Source organism: Mastigoproctus giganteus, chromosome 8 (assembly GCF_048544385.1).
Source record: "Mastigoproctus giganteus isolate SK-2022 chromosome 8, ASM4854438v1, whole genome shotgun sequence".
Classification (NCBI taxonomy): domain Eukaryota; kingdom Metazoa; phylum Arthropoda; class Arachnida; order Uropygi; family Thelyphonidae; genus Mastigoproctus; species Mastigoproctus giganteus.
The window spans coordinates 156,229,632-156,254,556 of record NC_143582.1 but is presented as its reverse complement, the minus strand read 5'-3'; the positions used below and the strand labels follow the sequence as shown (position 1 = coordinate 156,254,556).

The window sequence follows — 24,925 nt, the reverse complement described above, 5'->3', positions numbered from 1 at the left end:
ATCGGAATAATTAATACGTACTGTAATATGTACATACGAACTAGTTGACACTTCTGTTCACTGACATTTGTGGGTGGGGGTTAAAATTTAAAACAGTAAAAAGATAAGCAATCAATAACAAAGAACATGGCACACACAAACTGCAAGTAACATAATACGCACAAGTGAAAACAGAGTAACGAGTTACAAAGCTTTAAAAATAGGAATGAAGAGAAGATCTGAAAATTAATTTTTTTATATGATTGAAGATTTCATGGAAATGTAAACACATTTCACCATAATAACCCACAGAATTCCAGCTGTCGGTATTATCGCAAATTCAGTAAGATCGAGTTTACTGTCCATTTATGATAGATTTCACTAACAGAAAAGCCCAATAAACAGGTGACTGCTAATTGTTTTATGGTTGTGATCTCCAGAATTTCGACCGAACTACGTGGTACTGTCGGAGACAATCGTAGGGTAATCTCTAGTGCTGCGGTCTCCTGCCCCGATTAAACGGCATGCTGTCCCAATTAAGCGAAGTAAACCCTGGCTATTTTCTCGATTGGTTTCTGTTTTTTAAGATTTGCCCCAAATAAACAGCTGCCCCGATTAACCGGTTGCCCAAATAACCGCAATCCACTGTATTAGCAACAATTAGATTTTTGAGAACTCGCATATCTCTAGACAGACTCATTGGAATACTAATGAGTGTGAAAATTCCATTGTTGTGTGCTAATTTATTTTTATATTATTACAAAGATTATGCTTTTCTAATAATCTGTTATCACTTTTAGATTGATGATGGCCATAATTGATTGTGCAAATTAGTCAATTATGAAATTGACAAACTTGGATACTGAGGAAGAGTAGGTGGAGGGAACTGATAGTGGAGTGGTTCGATCTGGTATTGTGAAAAGATAAAGTGCTGTTACCACTTGGGTAGTAGTTCCATGCTCCTTTCCATACATATGAAGGAATCCTTCCACTTTTATTTTTTCCCTTTTTCAGTTTTCTTGTTGAGTTCATAATCAAGTAGTTCGCATGTAATCAATTTTGCCTGTCACTATTTCAGATATGCTGATGATCTAATTTTCAATGCTGACTTTCAAAAATTTTCTCAAGTTAACTATTCTAGAGAACTAAAACTGAACGATATAGATTTTAAATTCACAAAATTTTAACAGATGATTCCCAGTCCCTCTAATTGACCTTAAACAAAAGGATTTAATTTTAAAATAGCATACCTAAACATTGGAGTTCTATTTTCTCAGCCAAGATCTATAAAAATATCTTGTTGACACAAAGTTTCAGGCCAGCACAAATTAACAATAAGAATTCAGACAGAAAGCATTTACAATAAAATTTAATTAAAATATTTGTCAATCAATACAATAAATTAACTCCATAGCAAAAGTATAAATATTATGTTTCAGCATCAAGCTAACATGGAAAAGCCTCCAGATTCATATGTAAGAGTTCTTTTATGTATAGGAAGCCTAAAGAGCAAGATATCTGTGGATAAAGCATACCAGAAATCAGTTTATATATCAAGATTCCATCATTATAGTATAAGTGTGTGTGCATCTCTTGCACATGCATAATTTCTTTATTATATTTAAGCTTCATAAAATATGAAGTATTCTTACTGTATAATGTATTTCTGCATTCCTGCCTTATGGTGGAACAATACAATTTTGAAGCCCAGCTTAGAAGCCCAGAAAATATTCACTACCAGTGGTGATGAAGTAAATGTGTGGCTCCAAGAAGTTGCTTGGTTTTACACCCAAGCAACATCTTGGGGCCTCGCTTTTGGTGTGGGGGGGGGGAAATGTATAGATTACATACACAAACGAAACAACCAGTTTTATTTTAAGAGTGTTACATTTTCGAATAAAAAATTGCTTTATAAACAGGCAGTGTATTTGTTGGAATGCTTTAGACTGTACTATTTCTGCACCACTATTCACAGTTCCACACCAAATTTGACTAACTTTGATTTTTAAAAAACAATACTTTTGCCTCTCCTATAACTATTCAGAATATAGGGAGGCTTACCATCTTGTAGTGTACATCTAGACCACATTGCTTTTGCTACAACTCACAATTACATAATGGTCAGGGTTCATTCATGTTGCTCTAGAGTGCTTCATAGAGTGGAATTTATGCTTACTTGTTAATTTGCATAACAGAATTGAGGGAGGAATCACCCACACATGTACCTGCACTTTGACAATAAAGTGCTATTATTAGGGGTTTGCCTAAAAGTAATTGTTCATTTGGTTTGGTCCTGCAGGACTAGACAGACAGGCTGTTTGAACCAATGATTTTTCAAGTGCATGCAAGCCTTGTTGCACACTTGTAGCTACAACCTGGCCAGTAGGGTGAATAGGATTCCTCCATGGTCAATATAAAGCATAGTGGGATAAAGTTTGGGCTTGTGACTTGCCTATTTTGCAACTTGAAAAAATTCAGTTTATTGTTTTAGATGCCTAAGGTCACCCTCCATCTAGACACAGGCTGATTTAGGGTATGTAGTTAGGTTTGTGCATCTCAGGTTACTCCAGTATTTGTCATTCATCTTGTTGGTTGATTCTTTGATCAGGAAGATTTTCACCTTGGATATTTGCCGACAGCATGTGTGATCTCATTATTCTTGTGGGGGGGGGTCTTGGTTCCCTTTGGGGAAGAGTTTGCCACACTTCACTAGCTGTGATCGTATTTAGCTATAAACTTGTTTACTTGAATATTTTCACAATCATTAATTGCTCTGCTATAATATACCTGATCACATTCACTTTGAGATCGGGTATGTGTTGTGGCCTAACCTTGTCCTGAGGGTCACCCAGAGATGGGTTCCCATTTTGGCATTCTACACACCTTTAGAGTTGCTTGGGTCCTTCTTTCTGTATTTTACTTTGTTGGGCACACCTTCAAGGAATCTCTTCGAGAGTTAGCTTTTTTCCCCATCCATAATGTACTGCAGTTGGCTGGTCCTGTAAGGAGCAGAGAATAGTCCTGCCCTTGTCCCATTCAGCAGCAAACAGTCACATGTCACAATTAGGTTTTTACTTGATTGGTCACTTGATACTATTGGGCTGTGAATCACTCAGGGCATATTTGGTAATATTTGTTTTAATTTATTTATTGGTTTGCTATGGCTTTTCTTTTGTTGAAAACAGAAGTGGCAAATGTCTGAAGGGTTGTATATGTTTCCATACATTTTTTATCTCCTGCCACGTTGAGTGTTCGAAGCTGAGTTTTGAGTTGCTCTCAATATAGGTCATATCAAGAGTGACTCAGGCATGAGTACATTATATGAGAGCAGGTCTCTGGTTTGCTACAGCAGCATTGCTGCATTTCAGAGACTTGGTCCTTTTGTGTTTCTACACTGTGGTGGTGCCAGCCTGTCTGATTTTTCATTGAATTACCCATGACCTGTCATCACAAATACAGTAGAGGTGTTCATTTGGTATATTCCTGGATGATAAATCTATTTCTGGTATAAATTTCTTTTTGGTATCTACTGTGAAGTGTACAGTTATGCCAAGTAATTTGACAGGTCTTGTACTGTGCAGGCAAAAGCCAAGGCTCCTGTAAATGACCATAAGATCATTGGGGGGGGAACTTTCCAGCCAGTACATGCAAGGTAGAGGTGGATACAGTTTGATATACATTCATTTCATTAGTGTTAGCAGCATCTGCTGTCATATAGTGCCAGTTTTTATTTATTTCTGAGTTATATGGACTTGAGATACCAGATGCTGGATGCATACATGACATTTGCAGAAAGATAGCTGTACAGGAGCATCAGGACTTTTGAAAGATGCTGCTCCAGTCTGTCCTGGCTATCCTGACTGTTTCAGAGATGTATTCATTTTGTTTTAGTATAAGTATTTGCCGTGTAGTGCAAGGAAGCCACAGGCTTTTGCTCCACCGGCCAAAAAAAAAAAAAGTAGATAAGAAAATACAAATTATGCACTCCTCATCATGTAGGTACCTATCCATTTAACCCTTGAATTTCTTCAGACTGTCAGCCTCAATTAATCAGCAACTTGCTAGCCAAAAGAAACTTTCTACAATCTAAACTTCTTCCCATGTAATTTGAATTTATGGTCCCTAATTCTGGAATTCATTATAACAGTGAAAATTCAACTCATTCATTTTACTTAGCCTCTCAGAGCATTATAAATCTGAATCCCCTCTGCAGTGCCTGGTTGCCAATCTCTGTAGCTCACATAATCAAAGTCTTTCCTCGTATGGCCGCTCTTATGTTAATCTCACCATGCTAGTTACTCATCCCTTTCAATAAGCTCTAATTTTTTTTTTAGATGAGATCTCCATACTTGGACATAATATTCCAAATTCAGTCTTACAATCATCTTATACAATGGGGTTATGACCTCCTTATCTCTACAGGATATTATTTGATATATCATTGATAGGATACCTTGTACTTTCCTGGCCACCTGTTTATGCTGCTCAGACAACTTCATATCTGTCCAAAGTCTGTTGAAGCCATCCTGAAAGAGCATTGCTTGGGAATGATCATTAATAACTCTCCCAATCTTTACATCATCTGCAAATTTCGACATCACCCCTCTATCTCTTCTTTGATGTCATTTATGAAAATCGGAAACAACAGTGGTGTCCAACAACCGATGGATCCCACTTCTGATTTTACACCACTTTGAAGAATATCCACCAATCAACCCTCTGGCTTCTGTCCTGCAGCCAACCTGTGGTCATCTTATAATCTTTCCAGTCATCCCAGTATGTTCCAACTTATAGTTAATTGGTGGAACAGACTTCCATCTTTTGTTGTGGAAGTTGATAGCCTAAATAAATGTAAGGCTGAGCAGAACAGGTATTTGGAATGAACAGAGAGATGAAATGGGAGCAGGTTTTTTTTTTTTTTGGCTGATGTTGCATAAGTTTGCTTTCTTGGATCGTATGCCAATGCTATACAGTAACCTCTCATGGGGGACTGAGTCACACACCTTTCTAAATTCCAAATAAACTATGTAGAATTTTTTCCTACATAGCCTACATCAAAATAGCCTACTAAGGTTAAACATGATTTTTTTCTTAATAAAATCATGTAATGTATCTTTCAAATGGCATTTCTTAATCATTGCCTCCAAGATTTTCCCTACTGCTAAAGTCAGACTAACTGGTCTGTAGTTGTAGATTCTCTTAGAACTGCTGTTATGTATTGGTGATATGTTGGCACTCCTCCAATCTAAAGGAATTGTTCCCCCCGAAGTCCAATGATGCCTTCGTAATTAACCTCAATGGTTCAATGCACTCTCTATCTGCCATCCCCAAAATTACTGGTTATATGCCATCAACTCCAGGAGCCTTATTTGCATTTAGGTTTGAAAGATTTTTCTGTTAAATGTTCATCAGTTTAAACAATGATTTAGACAATTCGAAAATTGTAGATCTCTTAAAGTACCATTTATAACTGACACAATATAAAAGCGTGGCTTAATTTAATTTATTATGATACTCACCTTTTTATAATCTGCATTGATGTTGGAATAAATTGGATGATAATTTTAAATTTAAGTTAGCATGCTAACTCATTCATGCTAACTTAAATTTAAAATTATCATCCAATTTATTCCAACATCGGTGCAGATTATAAAAAGGTGAGTATCATAATAAAGTAAATTAAGCTACGCTATTATATTGTGACAATGATTTAGGCAATGATTAAGAAATGGCATTTGAAAGATGCATTGCATGATTTTATTACGGGAAAATCATGTTTAACCTTAGTAGGCTATTTTGGTACAGTTACTCATGAGCTGGATATAGGGACCTTATTTGCCTTTAGGTTTGAAAGATTTTATGTTAAATGTTTATCTGTAATTTCAGAATAACTAATTTCACACGTCTCATCCTTACTCACACAGCATCTCCTCAGCAGGATCTTTCATCAGTAAACACCAATGTGAAGTACCTATTCAGTTTATCAGCAATGTCACCTGTGTTATCTAAGACTTTCTCACTTCCAGTGTATATGACGCCTCCGTAGCCAGGTGGGTAGGAGCAGCAGTGCGTAGGACACACTTCTTGATTAGACTGGGGTTCGAGCCCCTGACCACCAAATATGGAGGATGCGGAAAGGTCAGGGAATGACTACCGCATATCACCGGAGCAATATAGCCTTAGTTGCTAATGCTCCTAAAAACCAAATAACAAACAAACCTCCAGTATTCAAGGGTTTGGTCTGATTCATCTTCGTATCCGTACATGAAAAACTCCTTGTCCTTACTCTTTGCTCTCTTAACCAGTGCTTTCTAATACTCAGCCTTGGCTTTCCTAACGATATGTGTGGCATTATTGCAGATTAATATGTAGCTGTTGTAGGCTTCAGTACTTTTCCTCACTCTATAAACTTTCCTATGCTATCTTTTTCTGCTCTATTAGACTGGCCAGCCCCATATTCATCCATTTTGGCATCCTCAGTGTATTTTTTTAATGGTGTGTATATATATATATATATATATATTATTCTTTTGTCTTATCTTTGTGGTTTGTTATTCTTTTGTATTAATTTTGTTAATTACGGGTGTTTTTAACACATAGGTATTTTAGTAAATACATAACTGTTCTTTACGATAGCCTAATCTCGGTTATCTTAATTTACCATGGCCTATACATTTATGATTTTACAACTTGTTACGTATTGCTAAAGAAATTGTCAAACAATTATTAATGAAAAACTATAGCAATAAGCAAATTATCAATACTACTTTATAATATTATATTAAACATTCTTATACATTTCAGTATTACATCACATGTACGTCAATCCCCTACTTCATCGGGGGCTTTGAGAGGATTGACAGTCCATTCGATGTAATGCATTTCTTACTTACCCGTTTCTGTTTGTATCTATCACAGCTTTGCTATTTTTTCAGTACTAAATTCTAATTTTTGAACCCTTGTTTATATTATTCCTAATTGTTATTAGTTAAATTCGTTTTTTATAATTAACCAAATTAATTTCCCATCATCTACCCAGCAACTGTGATAGAATACACAAAGCCCAACGGGTAAGTTTTTTAATAAAAATATTGCAATAACTTTACTCACTTGATGTGTTTAAGTGGAGGTCATAGTGTCGAAAAAGGAAAGTTTCCCATCCTACTTGATGTGTTTCTGTGGAGGTCGTAGAGTCGAAATAAGGAAAATTTCCCACTTTTAACTGGTTTTATGGATGGCCATCCCAATGGCGCTGTTTTTATGGCCCTGTCGCGTTAACGTTTCACATATGTGCAGATGGTGTGTTGGCCGAAGTCCCCGATATTAAGGCCAAGTTCTATTATTGTGTTTTGGTGGTTGGTTCAATGAATTTACTTTACTTAACTTAGTTGTGTATTTACATTAATTTTACATTTATTTTTTGCCTTACCTCGGACAGTGCCGGTACCCCGCCTTTCCAAGGCGTAAAAGCACTTGTTTGTCCTGAGGTAAAACTATATACATATATACAGCCTCTTACTATGGGAGGGGGGGGTTAATTTTGGCAATAGGTCGTAGTGCAGTCAGGCGACGAGCCTCGCCTGGGTGCAATAAACCTAGTAAATAAGGGGTTACTCTTCTGAGTAATTACTATTATATTTTTAGTTGGCTTTTGATAAAAGTATATGGGTCTACATTGGGATGGTGTTTTCTAACATTTGCGTATATTGCAGTTCTTACGTGATATCTACTGTATTTTTTGGGAATTTTGTTTCTATCCAGCGTTATAATGAGTTTTTTAATAGCTATTTTTCCACTATTCATATTGTTGCATTATGGATGGCCATCCCAGTTAAATAAAACCAGTTAAAAGTGGGAAATTTTCCTTATTTCGACTCTACGACCTCCACAGAAACACATCAAGTAGGATGGGAAACTTTCCTTTTTCGACACTACGACCTCCACTTAAACACATCAAGTGAGTAAAGTTATTGCAATATTTTTATTAAAAAACTTACCCGTTGGGCTTTGTGTATTCTATCACAGTTGCTGGGTAGATGATGGGAAATTAATTTGGTTAATTATAAAAAACGAATTTAACTAATAACAATTAGGAATAATATAAACAAGGGTTCAAAAATTAGAATTTAGTACTGAAAAAATAGCAAAGCTGTGATAGATACAAACAGAAACGGGTAAGTAAGAAATGCATTACATCGAATGGACTGTCAATCCTCTCAAAGCCCCCGATGAAGTAGGGGATTGACGTACATGTGATGTAATACTGAAATGTATAAGAATGTTTAATATAATATTATAAAGTAGTATTGATAATTTGCTTATTGCTATAGTTTTTCATTAATAATTGTTTGACAATTTCTTTAGCAATACGTAACAAGTTGTAAAATCATAAATGTATAGGCCATGGTAAATTAAGATAACCGAGATTAGGCTATCGTAAAGAACAGTTATGTATTTACTAAAATACCTATGTGTTAAAAACACCCGTAATTAACAAAATTAATACAAAAGAATAACAAACCACAAAGATAAGACAAAAGAATAATAATATGTACTCTGTTTGTACCCATGCATTGCTAAAACAGCTACTGGGACAACAGAAAAAGCTAGTAAGAAATTAAATTAAATAAAACTACTATAATTATAAATAAAATACGGCATGAACTATCATATTACAAAAGAATAATATATATATATATATATATATATATATATATATATATACACACACACACACACACACACACTTCTGTATATATGACTTCATTTATGACTTCTGATTTTTGCTTTAAAGGTATTCCATAATTCAAAAATATTCCACCCGCCTTCTTCAGTCATTATTGAAGCCCAATTATTGGTAACTATGTAGTGCCTTTAGCCGTCATACTCTTCTGAAATTAAAACCCATGCCTTTAACTATTGCAACATTTTTCTTCATCTTCCTACTAATGATTGCATGATAACTACCTGCCAATGGTTCCTGTACTTTAAGCCCTATGACAGCATCTGAATCGCCAATAACGATGAGGCCAAGAATATTCTTCTCACCACTAGTATTTTCTCTAACATACTGGTACAAAAATAATCATAGGTGATTCATTTTTGTACCAGCATTTTTAAATAAGCTAGAGTTTATTTAGAAATTTTGTTCCCCATGGTGAGTTTCCCTCCACTTATTTCAATCAATTAGGAGCAGATTGAAGTCACCCATAATAAGACATTCATACTTGCTTGCGCATTCTGTCTGCACATATAGAGACTCTTGTTAGACTCTTCAGAGTCTTCTGGTCAGTACATTACTCCCACTCTCATGCCTTAGCTTCCAACTAACTCACAGCATACAGATTTTATGCTGGCAGATATAACTTCTTTCATGCTCAGGCTGCTTTTGATAAGAAGCATCACCTGGTGCCCCCCTTCTATCTTCAATACATTTCCTAAATACATTATACATACTATAGTGGAACATACCATCTCAAATTTCTGGGTGGCATCATGTTTGTGTTAGCTGTATTATGTCAGCCATTTTATTGACAGTGCTCCTGACATTACTGTAGACACAGTTAAGACTAAGTATTCTTTTATAGTTTCCTACCATGACACTGACACACCCCTTGAAGTTATTTGCTTATCTTCCTGCTCATTTTTGAAACATTGCTACCTTCAGAACATTTTACGAACATTGGCTGTTGGGCAACAAACGAATTTTTGAGGTGAATGTAAGCATTACTTTAACCAATAGCATCAGATAAATGCAGATATACAGGGTTGTTAAAATTAAAGTATCCCTATGTAGAGGGCTCTTGAGCGAGTTCTAAGGCTCGTACTGAAGAGAAATTTGGACAACAGGTACAATAAAGAATGTGCTTGTCATTTATTGGGGAAAAAAAATAGTTACAAAATTTGTCACTATATGGTGCTGTGGCAATGCAAATCACTTGAACAGCACTACAGTTGTTCAATGTGTCCTCCATTTTGGTCAACAGCAGTTTTCATTTGAAGAACAGCATTTTCTACAGCAGAACATAACATGTCAACTGGAATAGCCTGCACGTGATGTCTAATGCTGTCCTTCAGATATGCCAGAGTTTGACATCCTTCCCCATACACCTGGTTTTTCAAAAAAACCCCCACAATCAGAAGTCGCATGGGGTGAGGTCCAGTGATCGGGGCTGCCAAGATGTTTGGAAACAATGGCTGATGACCCGTTCATCTGTAAAGTGTTGCTTTAGCAATTTTTCGACACAACAGATGTGAGGTGGCACACCATCTTGCATGAATATGGTATCCTGAAAGCATCCACGTTGTTGCAGCTCTGGTATTGCGAAATTTGCCAACATTTCATAATATCACTGTCCAGTAATGGAATAGATGCGGGGTCGAGTCGGTTTTACCTGTTCAAAAAAATATGGCCCAATCATGAATGTGGCTATAAATCCACACCACGCTGTCACTTGAGAATGCAACGGAACTTCTTGGTTAACTCGAGGGTTTTCTGTTGCCCGAATGTGACAGTTCTGCATATTCACTTGTCCATTTAAGCAGAAGTGGGCTTCATAACTCCAAAGGATGTTCCATGGCCAAGTGATATCCACTGTCATTCGTTCCAGAAACTGAAGTGCGTATCTGCATCACCATGCTGTAGCATGTGCATCTTGTAAGAATAGTACCGCAGCACCTGACGCATTACTAGCCTTACAGTGGAATACGGCATGTCCACTTCATGAGAAACAGCTGGCACACTTGTGTTACCAAATGGAAATTGACTTGATAAATCCATGACAGCCATAGCCACATCTTCAACATGAGACGAGTCCACTGGTTTTTTACCTCTACTTGGTTGAACATCAAGATGTCCTGTCGCTTTAAATTTCACAATCATTTTGCGGACAGCACAAACAGTCATAGGTCCGCGCCTTATGAGCTACTGATGCTGGAATTCTCTGATAGCCGCAGCTGCATTGTTGCTGTTACAGCTTCACTAATAGCACCTTTTCCTGCAATGTTGTTGGCATTGCTGCTGTAGTGCAAGCAAACATCTACTATGACTTTGAAGGCGCCTCCGTGGCTAGGTGGGCAAGAGCAGCAGTGCATAGCACACGCTTCTTGGTTAGACTGGGGTTCGAACCCGTGACCACCAAATACGGAGGATGCGGAAAGGTTAGGGAATGACCACCGCATATCCCCGGAGCAATATGGCCTTAGTTGCTAATGCTCCTAAAAACCAAACAACAACAACTATGATTTTGAAGAGACTGCTTTGCTTTTATACAGTACAGTAGCGCTGATTAGTGATGCTGTGGCAATAACTTACGATTATGCAAATAACATAAGTTATTTGCACAATCCTATTTAAGATAGTTACGTGCCATACAGTGACAAATTTTGTAATTAAATTTTTTTTTCCAATAAATGGTGGGCGCATTCTTTATTGTACCTGTTGTCCAAATTTCTCTTCAGTACAAGCCTTAAAACTTGCTCCAGAGCCCTCTACATAGGGATACTTTAATTTTAACAACCCTGTATATTATCCTTCTTCCCCCCCCCCCCCCCTTACTAACAGTTTCCCTGAACCTTAAGGTATCCTCAATGATACTGGCCAAAACACCTTTGATTACTTTGTTCAATTGAATACAGTCTTTACAAAAAAGATTCCTTCTACTTACAAGTGTGACTACCCTCAAGTCCACCTGTCTTTATTACAAAAAAGTTTCCCTGAAAATGGAGCCTCCCAATAAAATTAAATCTCCTTCAACCAGTATGCACATGACTATTTTCTGTTCTGTGACCCAAATCAGGATTGTTTCATTTTATTTTTATTATTAGCCATATAGTGCAAGGAAGCTTGAGGCTTATGCTGCACCAGCCAAAAAAAAAAAAAAAAAATTTTACAAGTTACCCTGAGAGAGAGAGAGAGAGAGAGAGAGAGAGAGAGAGAGAGAGAGAGAGAGAGAGAGAGAGAGAGAGAAGTAGAAAGGAATCACCAAGAATGAGAATGATGATATCCAGCTCAGGACTCTGGGTGTGCCAAGCCCATACTCACAAGATGTGAGCCCCCTGGCGGGTTGCAAGGTACACAAGTTCTTGATGAGCTCCCATCTCCTCAGTGACTCAAATTCTTTTTAAAATACACCGTTTTAATTTATTTGCAGAATATTTTAATAATATATTTAATAAATTTTTAATTTTATCTGCAAGAAAAAGCCATGTACTATGCGATGAGCAGTTTATCGTCCAAGGTGACTTCTAGATGTTTTATAACTGCAAACATTTGAGATTGGGCAGTTTCCTGATTTTATTATTATGAACATAGCAGTTGAGTGACATTGTATACTTGAGCAGCATGGTTTTTATTTTGTTTAGAGAGAAAGTTGGTTTGCTGATTGGTCTCGACTCTGCTGATGCATGGAGCACGACATCAGAGCGAGTTTCCTGTTCTCATTTGGAATTTACAGTAATAATTAACATCGGGTCATTTGCATATGCAATCCTGCCAGCATCGCTGAATTCTCAGTTTAACCATTCATTCAGTACAATGATCCATAGGGGCAAACCCTGGAGGGATCTTTGGGAATAGCCCTTAGTTTAAATTATAGTGTTCTCTTATATTGATTCCTGATTATTATATGCTGATCCATGAAGTATTACTGTTAACATTGTAGATTTCCTGGGAGCAGTTATTTTCTCTTAACCTATTATGCCATAACCTTATATTTTTCTTAATTAAATGGAAGATCTATAGGCAAGGTTTTAAATCTGGACTGTTCTAGAACTTGCTGAGCACCTGAATTTGTGAAACTGTGGTTCCTGCGAGGTTAATATTAAGTTGTTTTTTTGTCAGATTAGTATTAGTATTAATACTAAATGATGCAAGGAAAAAGCATCCATCTGCATTTATCAGATGCTATCGGTCAAAGTAATGCTTACACTCACCTCAAAAATTCTTGTTTGTTGCCCAACAGCCAATGTTGGTAAAATGTTCTGAAGGTAGCAATGTTTCAAATGAGCAGGAAGATAAAGCAAGGGAAACAAGCCTAAATAACTCAAGTTATACGTGATCAGCCAAAACAAACAAACAAAAAAAAAAAAAAAAAATCTAATAACAGAACTTCCCATATCACCTATCCATCCTCTCTAATAGTTTGACTTAGTTCTTCCTTGAATTTATTCAAACTACCCACCTCTGCAACACCAGATGGAAGCTTGATTCAAAAACCCAATGGCTGAAGGAAAATATCCACACATCTATCCTGCACTTGTTCCTCCTAAATTTGATACAGGTTGATTGTCACTAATCTGGCAGCATTGGGACCTGTGGGATACTGGATTAGTGACTTTGCCGGATCACTGGTGGTTATTTTAGCACATACAATTTTACCAACAGCTAACCACCTCATCCTACCTTTAACATGTTGACTGCCAAGGTAGTTTAAGAAAATAATTCCCCAGGGGCCAAAAAATATTTAGTAAATAATTTGATTAGTAATTCTAAAATAAATATTATGTCAGTGTTGTCTTTTTTTCGCTTAAATTATAAAAAAAAAAAGGGTTTTTTTTATGTCACGTATGTGTGGCCCAGTAGGTTACTTTATTTCTTGAGAAGCCATGTCGGCCACATGTGTGACCCTTTAAGGCATACATATGAAGGTCATTTGTGATTAGTTTATTGCACGTTCAACAAGCGCTGCAATAAAACTAATTGTGATAAAATAAACTCTCAAACATTGCAATAAGTTTGTCAGTATTGTTAAAGATTTTGTAAAAACAAGTACATTAACGTGCTGTATTATCCATCATATTGTGTTGTGTTTTTCTGCAAGTTTGTACAAGTGTGTTGTAAAAAAAAAAAAAAATCTAAAAAGGAATGGCTAAAAGAAAATTACTAAAATAAGAGGAACTGAGAGAAATTGCTGGAATTTACAATTAAGCAGAGTTAAATTTCTCATAGACACACCGCTGTCGAGTTTTTTCAGAAGTTCAACTTAATCTGTTATGGACAATGTACGGTGTTTGCACTTTACTTCACGAGAGGCACTTCCTTTATGCATTGGAACCATGGCTGGGGCTAAATGTGAGCAGGTTATAATAATAATAAATGTAGAAAAACAAGTGGGAATGGCTTGCCAGTGTTTACGAGTTCACACCAACAGCTGATGCCGCAACCAACGCTACCAAAACAGTAGTGGTAGGTCGGTGCGCCGACCCGGTAAATTTGAAATTATGTCCGAATTAGCAGTGGAACCAGATTACTGGTGGCCGGATTAGTGATGGTCGACCTGTATATGCCCCCCCCCCCCACATGTGTAGTTGGAGTAAGAGGAAAGATGCTATTAGCATTCAGATTACTCATTCCATTCAAAGTCTTAAACACTTCAATCAGATTACCACCCAGGTGCCTAGTCTCCAGACTTTGCAATTTGCAGAACTGAAGCCTTTCTTGGTAAGAGCACTCCAGTCCGTGTCAGTTTGGTGCATGGCAATTCACTGTATGCCACAATTCGGGGAATGACAGTTTGATGTGTGTAGCAATTTGGTGCAGAACAGTTTGGTACAAGATAATTTGGTGAAAGACTTGGTGGCTATGACAATTTGGTGTATGCATGACAATTCAGTATCTCACACAGATCAGAAATTAACAGAATCAGTGAGTTAAAAGGTTTAGGAAACAAGAAATTTTTGTGAGTTAGGAAGGAAGAATTTCAAAATTTAAAAAAAATATATATTTTTTATAAAAGGATTTGCACTTATCCTCAATGACAGGTTGGAAAGTGAGTATGTGCCTATTTCATCATGACTCCTTCCATATTGTAACACTTTTAACATAGTTGAATTCTATACTATTCGAGGAGCATGAATTGGTTAAGGTTTGGGAAACTAAAAGAAAATTACAGGTGCAGAAACCATATCACTGTGAAAGTTATCAACAACATTTACAGGATTTGTCTTCATTTTAAGGGGTTGCCTTCATTTCTTTTTCTTTTTCTGGTTTCCCAACCCTCAAACAATCTATCCTGCTAGAACAGCATGGGTGCTGATGGCTTAAAAAAAAGAAAAAAGACTTCATTTTTTCTTTCTTCTAGTTTGTGTTAATGAATTTCTTCCTCACCTTCTCAGCCTGCAACCAACCAACCTTAGCTACTTGGAAAAACATGCACTTCAAAAGATCCCTTTCAAAAAAAAAAAGAAAAAAAAAAAAGCCCTTTAAGAAAAGTATTTCTTTATATGTTGTCTCCATACTAATTGGCCTTCCAGCTAGCATTGTGGTTAGGGTTCATGCTGTGTGGAGAAAAATGAGATGGTTTAAATCCCATCACAAAGGAGGAAATTGCATAGTGGTTGCATATACCCATCATTAACCCAATCTTTAACCTGTTTGTGGCAGTTTTTTAATAGGATCCCCTAATAAAAAGTAGAATGTCTATTAAAAAACGAAAGTGGATAATATGCTCCATCAAAAATATAAAATATCAAAAACTGTCTTGATCACTAAATTCACCATTTACGGCATGGCATGTTAAAAGTTTGCATTTTCAGCCTTCCTTTGTTATGCACCAAATTCTCCCAAAGAATTTGCCAAATTGTCATGTATGCTGAATTGTCATGCACCAAATTGTTGCATACAATGAATTGTCATGCACCGAGCTATCGTAAAACAAATTGTCTTGCAGTGGATCAACGTGATGCCAAGTTCCCTTTTGTTCCCCTCACTGAGCTCATTGCCCTTCTATGCCCATTCCAGCAGCTCTACATCCTTCCTAAAATGAGGCCTCGGGACTGTATGCAGTCAAGATCTGACCCGACCATTTTCTTATACAATATGATAATCATCTCCTCATCATTGCTAGCAAAATTCCTGTATATCATTGACAAAATTGCATGAGCTGTCCAGTGTACACTGCTCAGAGAACTTCATGTCTCAATGCACATTTACTCCATAGTCCTTTTCATTCTGTGGCACCACAGAGTCGGTATGATATTTGGTGATTGTGGCTTCCTCTATGCAGCACCATGCTTTTGTCAATGTTAAACCTTCAATTGCCACTTCTCAGCCTATCTGCCTAATTTTTGTAGATCTTGTTTGGTTACTGTCAATTAACCACCCAGCCAACCTTTGTATTATCTGCAAACTTAGGCATTGATATGCCTTCATCAGTATCATTAATCAACCTGGCTAACCCCTGACCCCTAGCTAACTCCACTAATGATAGTAGCTCAAGCAGTGACCATTGGTAATCATTTTGTCTTCTCCCTCCCAACCATCCTTTTATCCATAGCAGTTTGTTGCACCCAATGCCACGCTGGTCCAATTTGTACAGCAGTCTTTTATGTGGAACAGTAACAAAAGCTTTTGTGATAAGTATAAGATGTCAAAAGTGTTTTTTTGCATCCAGTTTCTTTTGTTTTTGTATCCAGTCAGATAAGATCTGCCCTTCACAAATCCATGCTATGACCAGTATGACTTCATTCCTGTCTAGATCGTCCTGCACTATTTATTTAGCCATTGACTCCATAATTTTCCTTGGAACAGAGGTGAAGCTAACAGGTTTGTAATTAGTCATATCATCCTTTTGATCCTCCCTTTGCAAATTGGGGATACATTTGAACATCTCCAGTCCATAGGGGCCTCTCCTGAATCCAGAGATGCTCTCATAATTATGACTGAAGGTTTCCTTATCTCCTTTGTTGCCTCCCTTAATATAATTGGATAGACTGCATCCACCCCAGTTACCTTTTTTATGTTTAGCTTCAACAATTTCTCTTCCAGTTATCACGGAATCATTTAGAATATGATACACTTCTGGCATCTCCATCCTGAAAACTCCTCAAGTGAATGTAGATGCAAAATGCCTATGCGGTGTGTCAGCATCTGAGAAGGATCATCGACAGTAAACCACTTCATATCTAGTGGACTAATTGTGATTCATCCACTTCTGTTGTTTACATAAGTAAAGAAGTCTGATTTTTTTTTTTTTTTTTTTTTTTTTTATATTCTTTGTCAGAGACTTCTTGTAATCTACCTTAGCTTACCTTGTCTGCCTCCTCTGTGAATTGATTGTTGACTAGTTTATATGTGTTATAGGCCTCTGTATTACCTGATACTTTTTATGCCTCCCATGTATTTTTCTACTCTGCCACAAGTCTCATTAGTTCAGTTGACATCCATTTAGGTCTAAGCCTTGGAACAATATCTCTTAATTGATTTCTTTACTGAATGCTTTCTATTTAGAATTTTCTGTTGATAACATCATCAGTTGGTCCCACTGAACAGAATTTTGAAACTGTTTGAGACCATTGTAGTCACCTTTGTAATTTCACAAATCAGTTTTATTATTTCAAAAATCAATATCCAACCTTTTAGTTTGTATCTTTAGTTTATATCTAAGTGGATCCCCCCATCAGTATATTATGATCATTGCACTTACTAGGTCTTTTATCTACAGATTCTTATGCATGAAGGGTCAGTGCTAATAATCAGATTAAGGGTATTGCTTTTACTTGTTGCCTCTCTAATGTACCTTTGTAGAAAACAGTCATCTAGTAAATCCAAAAAATTCTTACTACTGTGTGAGTGATCAACCCACTAGTTCCAGTCAATAACTGGTAAGTTAAAATCCCTCGTTATAAGACATTTTGATTTACTGACTCACTGTTTGTCTTTATAGTTATTTGCTAAACTCAACACATTCATTAGGCCCCCACACTCATTTTTGTTTTCCCCATGCTTATGTAACACGAGACTGACTCAATGATGCACTGCCTTAGATTTTATGTTCTTCTTAACTAAGGTCATATATTCTTCCCACCTCTCCTATCTGCCCTCTCCCTGCATATTGTACTCCATGTATTCAAATTCTGTATTCCTTATGTCTGAGTGACAACATCTCCAATACTTCTACAATGTTCACATTTGACGACTTTTTCAAATCCATTAAATTTATTCACTATGCTCCTAGCATTAATGGACACAGTTATAGATTCACCTGTTTCTACTCTTAGTAACCCTAAAAGTTAGGAATGAAACTGATACTTTCAGTTTCGCCTAACTTATGACTTTTTTGTTGAATATAACCTCAGATCTCCTAATCTTAATATCATTGGTACCAATGTCTACAACAATATCATCCTTTGCAGCCGTGCAGCAACAGCCTTTGATCATTGAAATTTATTTGAACTACTATTTTTCAGTTTATTTTATTTGTGTTTAGAGGAACTCGCTAGAGCTGATCCTGCTTATCACCTGTTCCAGGGACCTTTATGTTTGGGTACTTTTTTGGCCAGTCTCTAATGACAAACCCAGGGGCTCATATCTGGTGAGTATGGGCTTGGCACACTCAGGGTCCTGAGCTGGATATCATCATTCTTCTCTCTTTTGGTGATTCCTTTCTACTTTTCTCTCTCAGGGTAACTCAGGAATTTTTTTTGGAAGCCTGAGGCTGTTAAGAAGTTAACAGCCTCAGGCTTCCTTGCACCATATGGCTAATAATAATAATAACATTCCAATAATAATAAAAACAATAATATTAATAACAATAATAATAATTAATTTGTGGCCTTTCTTTGCATAATGCCCACAGGTTGATTCTGTTAGTACAATGTTTATCATTGTGGTAAATATGTTCCAGAAATTTAAAATGATGCACCAATTCTTGACACTTGTAACTTTACCACCCTATAAATACACAGTTTTTCTTAGTGAGCAGCTTTCTGGTTGTGTGCAACAGTTTGATAATCCAGTTGATTTCTGTCTTATTGCTGAGGATCTTATACATTCCTTCTTCAGCTGTTTTAATTATTCTGTGTTCTTCCATGATTTTTGTAAAATAAAATCCTCAGTGAATTTATCAGAGATGTGAACTTTTTAGTGTCATAGATAATTTTTGGTGCTATATTTTTGGGGAGCTTGATCCCTATTCTTCACAGTTGCATATGCATCCCAAGTCTTTTTTTTTTTTTTTTTGCCATGTGCTTCTAGCATTTCAGGTGCTGCTGTTTTAATGACTTATGTACATCATATTCTATGCCATAGCTGTTTTTTTTGGGTTGCCCCCTACAGCTCCTAGTATTATCCATTCTTAGTTAATGCATTCTTAATGTTATGCATTTCCTTGATCTTTACTTTGGTTGGCTGATGGGGGGGGGTTAGTTTTGGTGCCTTATGTTGAGTGGATGTTTTGGCTTCCGGTTGGGGTTGTGTGATTTCATCAGTCTGTTCAAATCAACTGTCCTATGTATATCATAGCATTTAGCTTGACAGCTTAGTGCAATGAAGTGCATAGATATTAACTGCACTCTTAATTCATTAGCGAAAACCAACACTGCTCCATAATAAAATTTTACATATATTTTGTAAATCTCTTCAGCTCCCATATGTATTTCAGTTCCTGCTGACATTTTTTTTTATTACTTTTGAAGTTTGTTGAAGCCTTGTTATTGTTTCTTCTGTGGAGATTCCATTGCCACTTTCAGACGTTGATGTACTATCCTCCATATTGACTAACTCCTTGTTTATTTCAGTATCTCTAACTGCTATCTTCTGTATACAATCTCTAACAGCTATCTTCTGTATACAATCTCTAACAGCTATCTTCTGTATACAATCTCTAACAGCTATCTTCTGTATACAATCTCTAACAGCTATCTTCTGTATACAATCTCTAACAGCTATCTTCTGTATACAATCTCTAACAGCTATCTTCTGTATACAATCTCTAACAGCTATCTTCTGTATACAATCTCTAACAGCTTCTTTTTCTATTAAGTCAACCACTGGTAGTTCAGTTCGTGTTTGGCTATATATTGGTTCTAGTGACAAAGAAGTTATCAGCAATTTCTGTGTGACTTTAAGGTGTTAATACTCTTTGAAAAATGGGTGTAGATGGATGAATATAAATTGGTATGTGGGCTGACTAATGATACACTTGTGTACCAAAAATTAGACTGGGGTTTGAGCCAGTCACCAGCAAATACGGAGGATGCAGAAAGGTCAGGGAATGACCACCGCATATCCCAGAGCAATATGGCCTTAGTTGCTAATAGTAGTAGTAGTGGCATGTGATGCAAGAAAGCAAGTGTATGAGCTTATGCAGCATCAGCCAAAAAAAAAAAAAAAAAAAAATCACACCATTCCCTCCAAATGCCTGTCCAGTTCCTCCTTAAATTTATTCAACCTATCGACTTCCACAATGACAGATGGAAGTTTGTTCCAGCAATTAACCACCCGCTGGCTAAAGGCAAATTTCCGCACATCTATTCTACATCTGTCCTTTCCTAATTTGAATTTATGCCCCCTTAGGTTCGTAAACTGAACAAGTGGAAGGATCCCATCAGAATTCAGCATGTTCAACCCATTCAAGGCCTTATACACCTCAATCAGATCACCACTGCAATTTGCAGAACTTAAGCCTCTCTTGGTAAGAGGATCCCTTCATTCCCCTCACCAATCTTGTTGTCCTTCTCTGTACACGCTCAAGCAAATCTACATCCTTCCTAAAATGAGGCCTCCAGACCTGTACACACTACTCAAGGCGTGGCCTGACCATGGCCTTATACAGAGGGACAATCACCTCCTTTTCCCTGCTAGCAAAATTCCTATATATCATTGACAAAACCCCATGACCTGCCCTGGCAGCCTGTCTGCACTGCTCAGAAAACTTCATATCTGACTGCACAATTACTCCCAGGTCTTTTTCATTTTCTACTACCTTAAGTGTAGTACCATACGGTTGGTATGTCTGGGGTTGCTTCTACCCATATGCAGTACTTTGCATTTGTCAAGGTTAAACTTCAGTTGCCACTTCTTAGCCCATCTGCCCAAATTATCTAGATCCTGTTGCAGTAGCACACTGCCATTACTGTCATTAACAACCCTGCCAACCTTTGTATCATCTGCAAACTTCGACATTAAGCCTGATATACCTTCATCAATATCATTGATAAATATACAAAACAACAGTGGACCCAACACCGAACCCTGTGGGACTCCACTAATAACATTAGTCCACGAAGAGCAGCACCCATTGATTACCAACCTCTGTCTTCTCCCACTTAACCATCCTTTTATCTATTGTAGCAACTTACCCTTAATACCATTCTGCTCCAATTTGTACAATAGTCTTCCATGCACAACAGTGTCAAAAGCTTTCCTGAAATCCAAATATATGATATCAAAATTATTTTTTGCATCCAGTTCCTTTGTAACCACATCATAATATCCTATCAAATTCGTTAGACACGACTTTCTTTTAACAAACCCATGCTGTGTCTGAATGATCCTGCAATGCATCTTTAACCAGTGACTCCATTATTTTACCAGGAACAGAAGTTAAACTAACTGGTCTGTAATTACTCGTGTTACCCTTCGATCCCCCTTTGTGAATTGGGGATATATTTGCACATCTCCAGTCCTAATGCTCCTAAAAACCAAATAACAAACAAACAAACAAACCAAAAATTAGTGCAGTTAACCAGGAAGCAAGTTATGAAACAAAATACAATTGGCTTGCATCCAAATCTCCAGATTCAATTTCTACTTATACTAAAGCTTGCAGTAATTGTAAAGCAGTTATGAACGAATCCAAACTAGATTTTGAACAGCTACAAGAAGAAAACATGCTTCTTTTCCAAACAGAAGTCAGCATTCTGGAATCTGGCCAGAGCTGTTGACCACAACTTTTGCTTATCTATACTTCTATCTCTGTTAAAGGCAGCTACAGATAAATCTGACTTACTAGCATCCTATTTTTCTTACAACTCTTTGATCTTGGTGAACTGCCTCTTATCATTCCTAGTACATTCCACTCAATGCTCCCTGTAGTCTTCCATTGGAAGTATGTCAGAAGAATTTTGAGTAATCTAAGAATGTTCCAGGTACCGATGACATTTCTCCCCTTATTCTCAAAACCTCGATCCTCAGCTTGCTTTTGTTTGCCGTTTTACAATTTCGTATTGCACTGGTTCTTTTCCTTCTGCTTGGAAATTTGCTCATATCCAGCCAATTCCTAAAAAGAGGGACAAACCTCTCTCATCCAGTTATCTATCTTGAAACCCTCCATATGCTCAGTGATCACCAGTATAGATTTGTGAGACCAGTGTTGGTCCACTGATTATATATTGACTTATGTTGCCCAGCTTTGGCCAAATTCAATGGACAAGTTTGATTAGCAGTTTCTCTTTAATTTTTAAGGCTTTTGATTGTGTTTGGCATAAATTACTTCGGAACAAGCTTCCATCTTCTGGATTGCCAACTGTTTTTTTTTAATTGGGTATTGGGTATATTCCACTAATGCTGATATTCTCCAAGGTTCACTTATTTCTCCCATTCTTTTTCTCTTATATGTTAATGACCTTCCACCAACTGGAAATCCCATCCATAGTTTTGCTGATGATAGCATATTGCATTGCACCTTCCAGTTTGAGAAACCTTGCCCTGCATAAACAGCTTTGTTTCTCAAATATCCACCACCAATTCCTTAACTACTGATCTCCAGGTATTTCTCCAATGGATCAAAGATAACTTAGTTAATTTTGATCCTTCTAAAACTCATATCTCACAAAAAGATATGAGTCTTATATCTCACAAAAAGGGGTCTACTGCGTCTATGCTTCAGTGACACTCAGGTTTCTAGACACGATCACATATCTCTATTAGGGATTACTCTGACTTCTAATCTCTCTTCGCATTACTTTTCTTCTAAACAACCTCTCTGTACAAAACTAAAATATGTCCTACCATAAAATATTGTTCCCATGTTTGGGGTGGCATACTTAAAACTCTCTCTCAGGCTTCTAAACGCTATTCAAAAGAAGGCAGTCCAGTCAGGTTAATCAATGAATAACAGTCTCTCTCAACTCTCCGTATTAAATAGACATTCATTTCTGCTTGCATTTTCTGTGGATACTTCCATGGAATTGTTCTTCTTAATTGGCATTTATAATTCCCTCCACTCCTCTCTTTCTCCCCCCTCCCAATCAGTCCAAACACATGCCACAACCAGTTAGCATACTTTTACTGTCTAACTTTAAACTCACGCAATATTCTGTCTTCCTCATTTATCCCTTCAGCTTCCATTTTCTGGACAATCCCTTTCACACACAAGTATATAATCTACAGAAATTCAAGTCTGATGTCAACAAGTGTCTGTTTTCTCAACCTGCAACCCATGCACGGCACTAAAGATTCTAACATGTTTTGAGTTCGTGGTTTTTGTAAAAAAAGAAAAAAATAGTCTTTAATTTTGCTTCTATCTTTGTAGATATAAAACTTAAATTCCAATTTTTTTTTTTTTTTTTTTTTTCATACAGATGTCATGATTATAGATGTGGGTGAAATTTCATTTTGTCAATTTTTGTATGATGCATATGATTTTTAGGATTCTGTCAGCAAAAATAAAAGAATGAGTTTATGAAAGAAATTAATGTGCTCTTATTAATGCCATAATCTGCCAAATATCATAGATAATTCCTATTATTTGTCATTATAAGTTTTGTTCTGATATCACTTTATGCATGTCATCTAGGTCAAATTCATATATTAATGCTTGAACAGTACCTTGACTTCTGTGTTTGGAAAGATCAAAGGGAGAACAACAAATTAGGTAAAAAGCAATCTTTCTCATTCCACACTAGCCAGAACAACTGAGTTTCTCATGTCTTCCATTTTTATCACATCCATGGAATCTTGATTGAATAACGTATAAGAGATGTAGGTAGTTGAAGAGAATAGATGCATTTTTAGTGGCTCCAGTGAAGGGAATTGACATCGGGTGTCTGGTAGATATAATTTTTGTTTAAATTTTATTCAGTAGTAGATAAAGTTTGGTGTACAGTTTAATTTCTGTAATATATTGTAAATTAAAACTTTGTAATATATTTTGCAATCTTTATGTTCAAATATTACCTAAATAATGATTGTTACCAGATCCACTTATAGTACAAAGTCCAAGGACATTGTGACTCAGATAGAAATGCCTGCGGGTATTTCTGTTGTGAATAATGAGTTTGTTAGTTGTATAGCCTGTGGCATATACTCTAGAATAGGTCTAGCAGACAAAGCAAGCACAACTGACAGTTCTTTTCTTTACACCTGATGTAAGGAGTGTATTAATCTCAAATTAGAACTTGGTTTCATTATGAAAAGAATTTGAGTCACTGAAGAAACGAGTGCTTGCCCTAGAAATAATTAGAACTGGGAGCTTGTTAGGGGCTCAAGATCCTGTCACCTGCCGAGTGATGCACTCCTGATTTGGTCCAAGAAGGGAATAGTCAAGTGTATACTGCTTTGGTTGTGAAACACATTTAGTTTTATTGGATGGCTACATTTTCAGGGAAATGGGTAACATGTTTCGTAATAAAGATAGTGTGACCAGAAAGTGGGTGTGTTTGCTCGGAGCAACAATTAGCATTAGCAGAGGCATACAATGCAAGAAAGCAAGCATCAGCCAAAAAAAAAAAAAAAAACCCCTCCATTTTACTCATCTATTCTTTCCAAATGCTTATCCAGCTTAGCTTTAAATTTATTTAAGCTATCAACTTCCACGACAAGAGATGGAAGTCTGTTCCAGCAATCAACTACCCACTGGCTAGAGGCAAATTTCCACACATCTATTCTACAACTGTCTTTCCTCAGTTTGAATCTATGCCCCCTCAGGTTCTTAATCTGAGCAAGAGGAAGAATGCCATCAGCATCTTTGCACAATTGCTCATTGTACTCATCAGATTCATTAGGCCTCTGACACACACACATCTACTCTCATTTTCCCTTTCCCATTGCTTATGTCACACCACACTGACTCAACATTGCATTGTTCCCCAATGTCAATTGGGATGCACTTCCTTAGATTTTGTGTTTCTTAACTATTAGCATAACCCCTCCTCCCTTCCTATCCTGTATATCCTTTCTGTATACATTGTACTCCCCATATTCCAATTCTGAACTGCTTAATCTGTG

At 36.8% G+C, this 24,925-nt stretch overlaps 1 protein-coding gene across 1 annotated transcript in view; it reads left to right on the top strand.

The window, feature by feature from the left end:
* The window catches only part of LOC150081941 (uncharacterized), an 84,071-nt gene that overhangs the window by 31,778 nt on the left and 27,368 nt on the right, over nt 1–24,925 (top strand). Inside the window, exon 2 of the mRNA XM_090379838.1 lies at nt 23,496–23,748. Coding sequence (XP_090235964.1) covers nt 23,496–23,617 — 122 coding nt within the window. The 3' untranslated portion in view covers nt 23,618–23,748. The remainder of the gene's footprint in view (nt 1–23,495; nt 23,749–24,925) is intronic.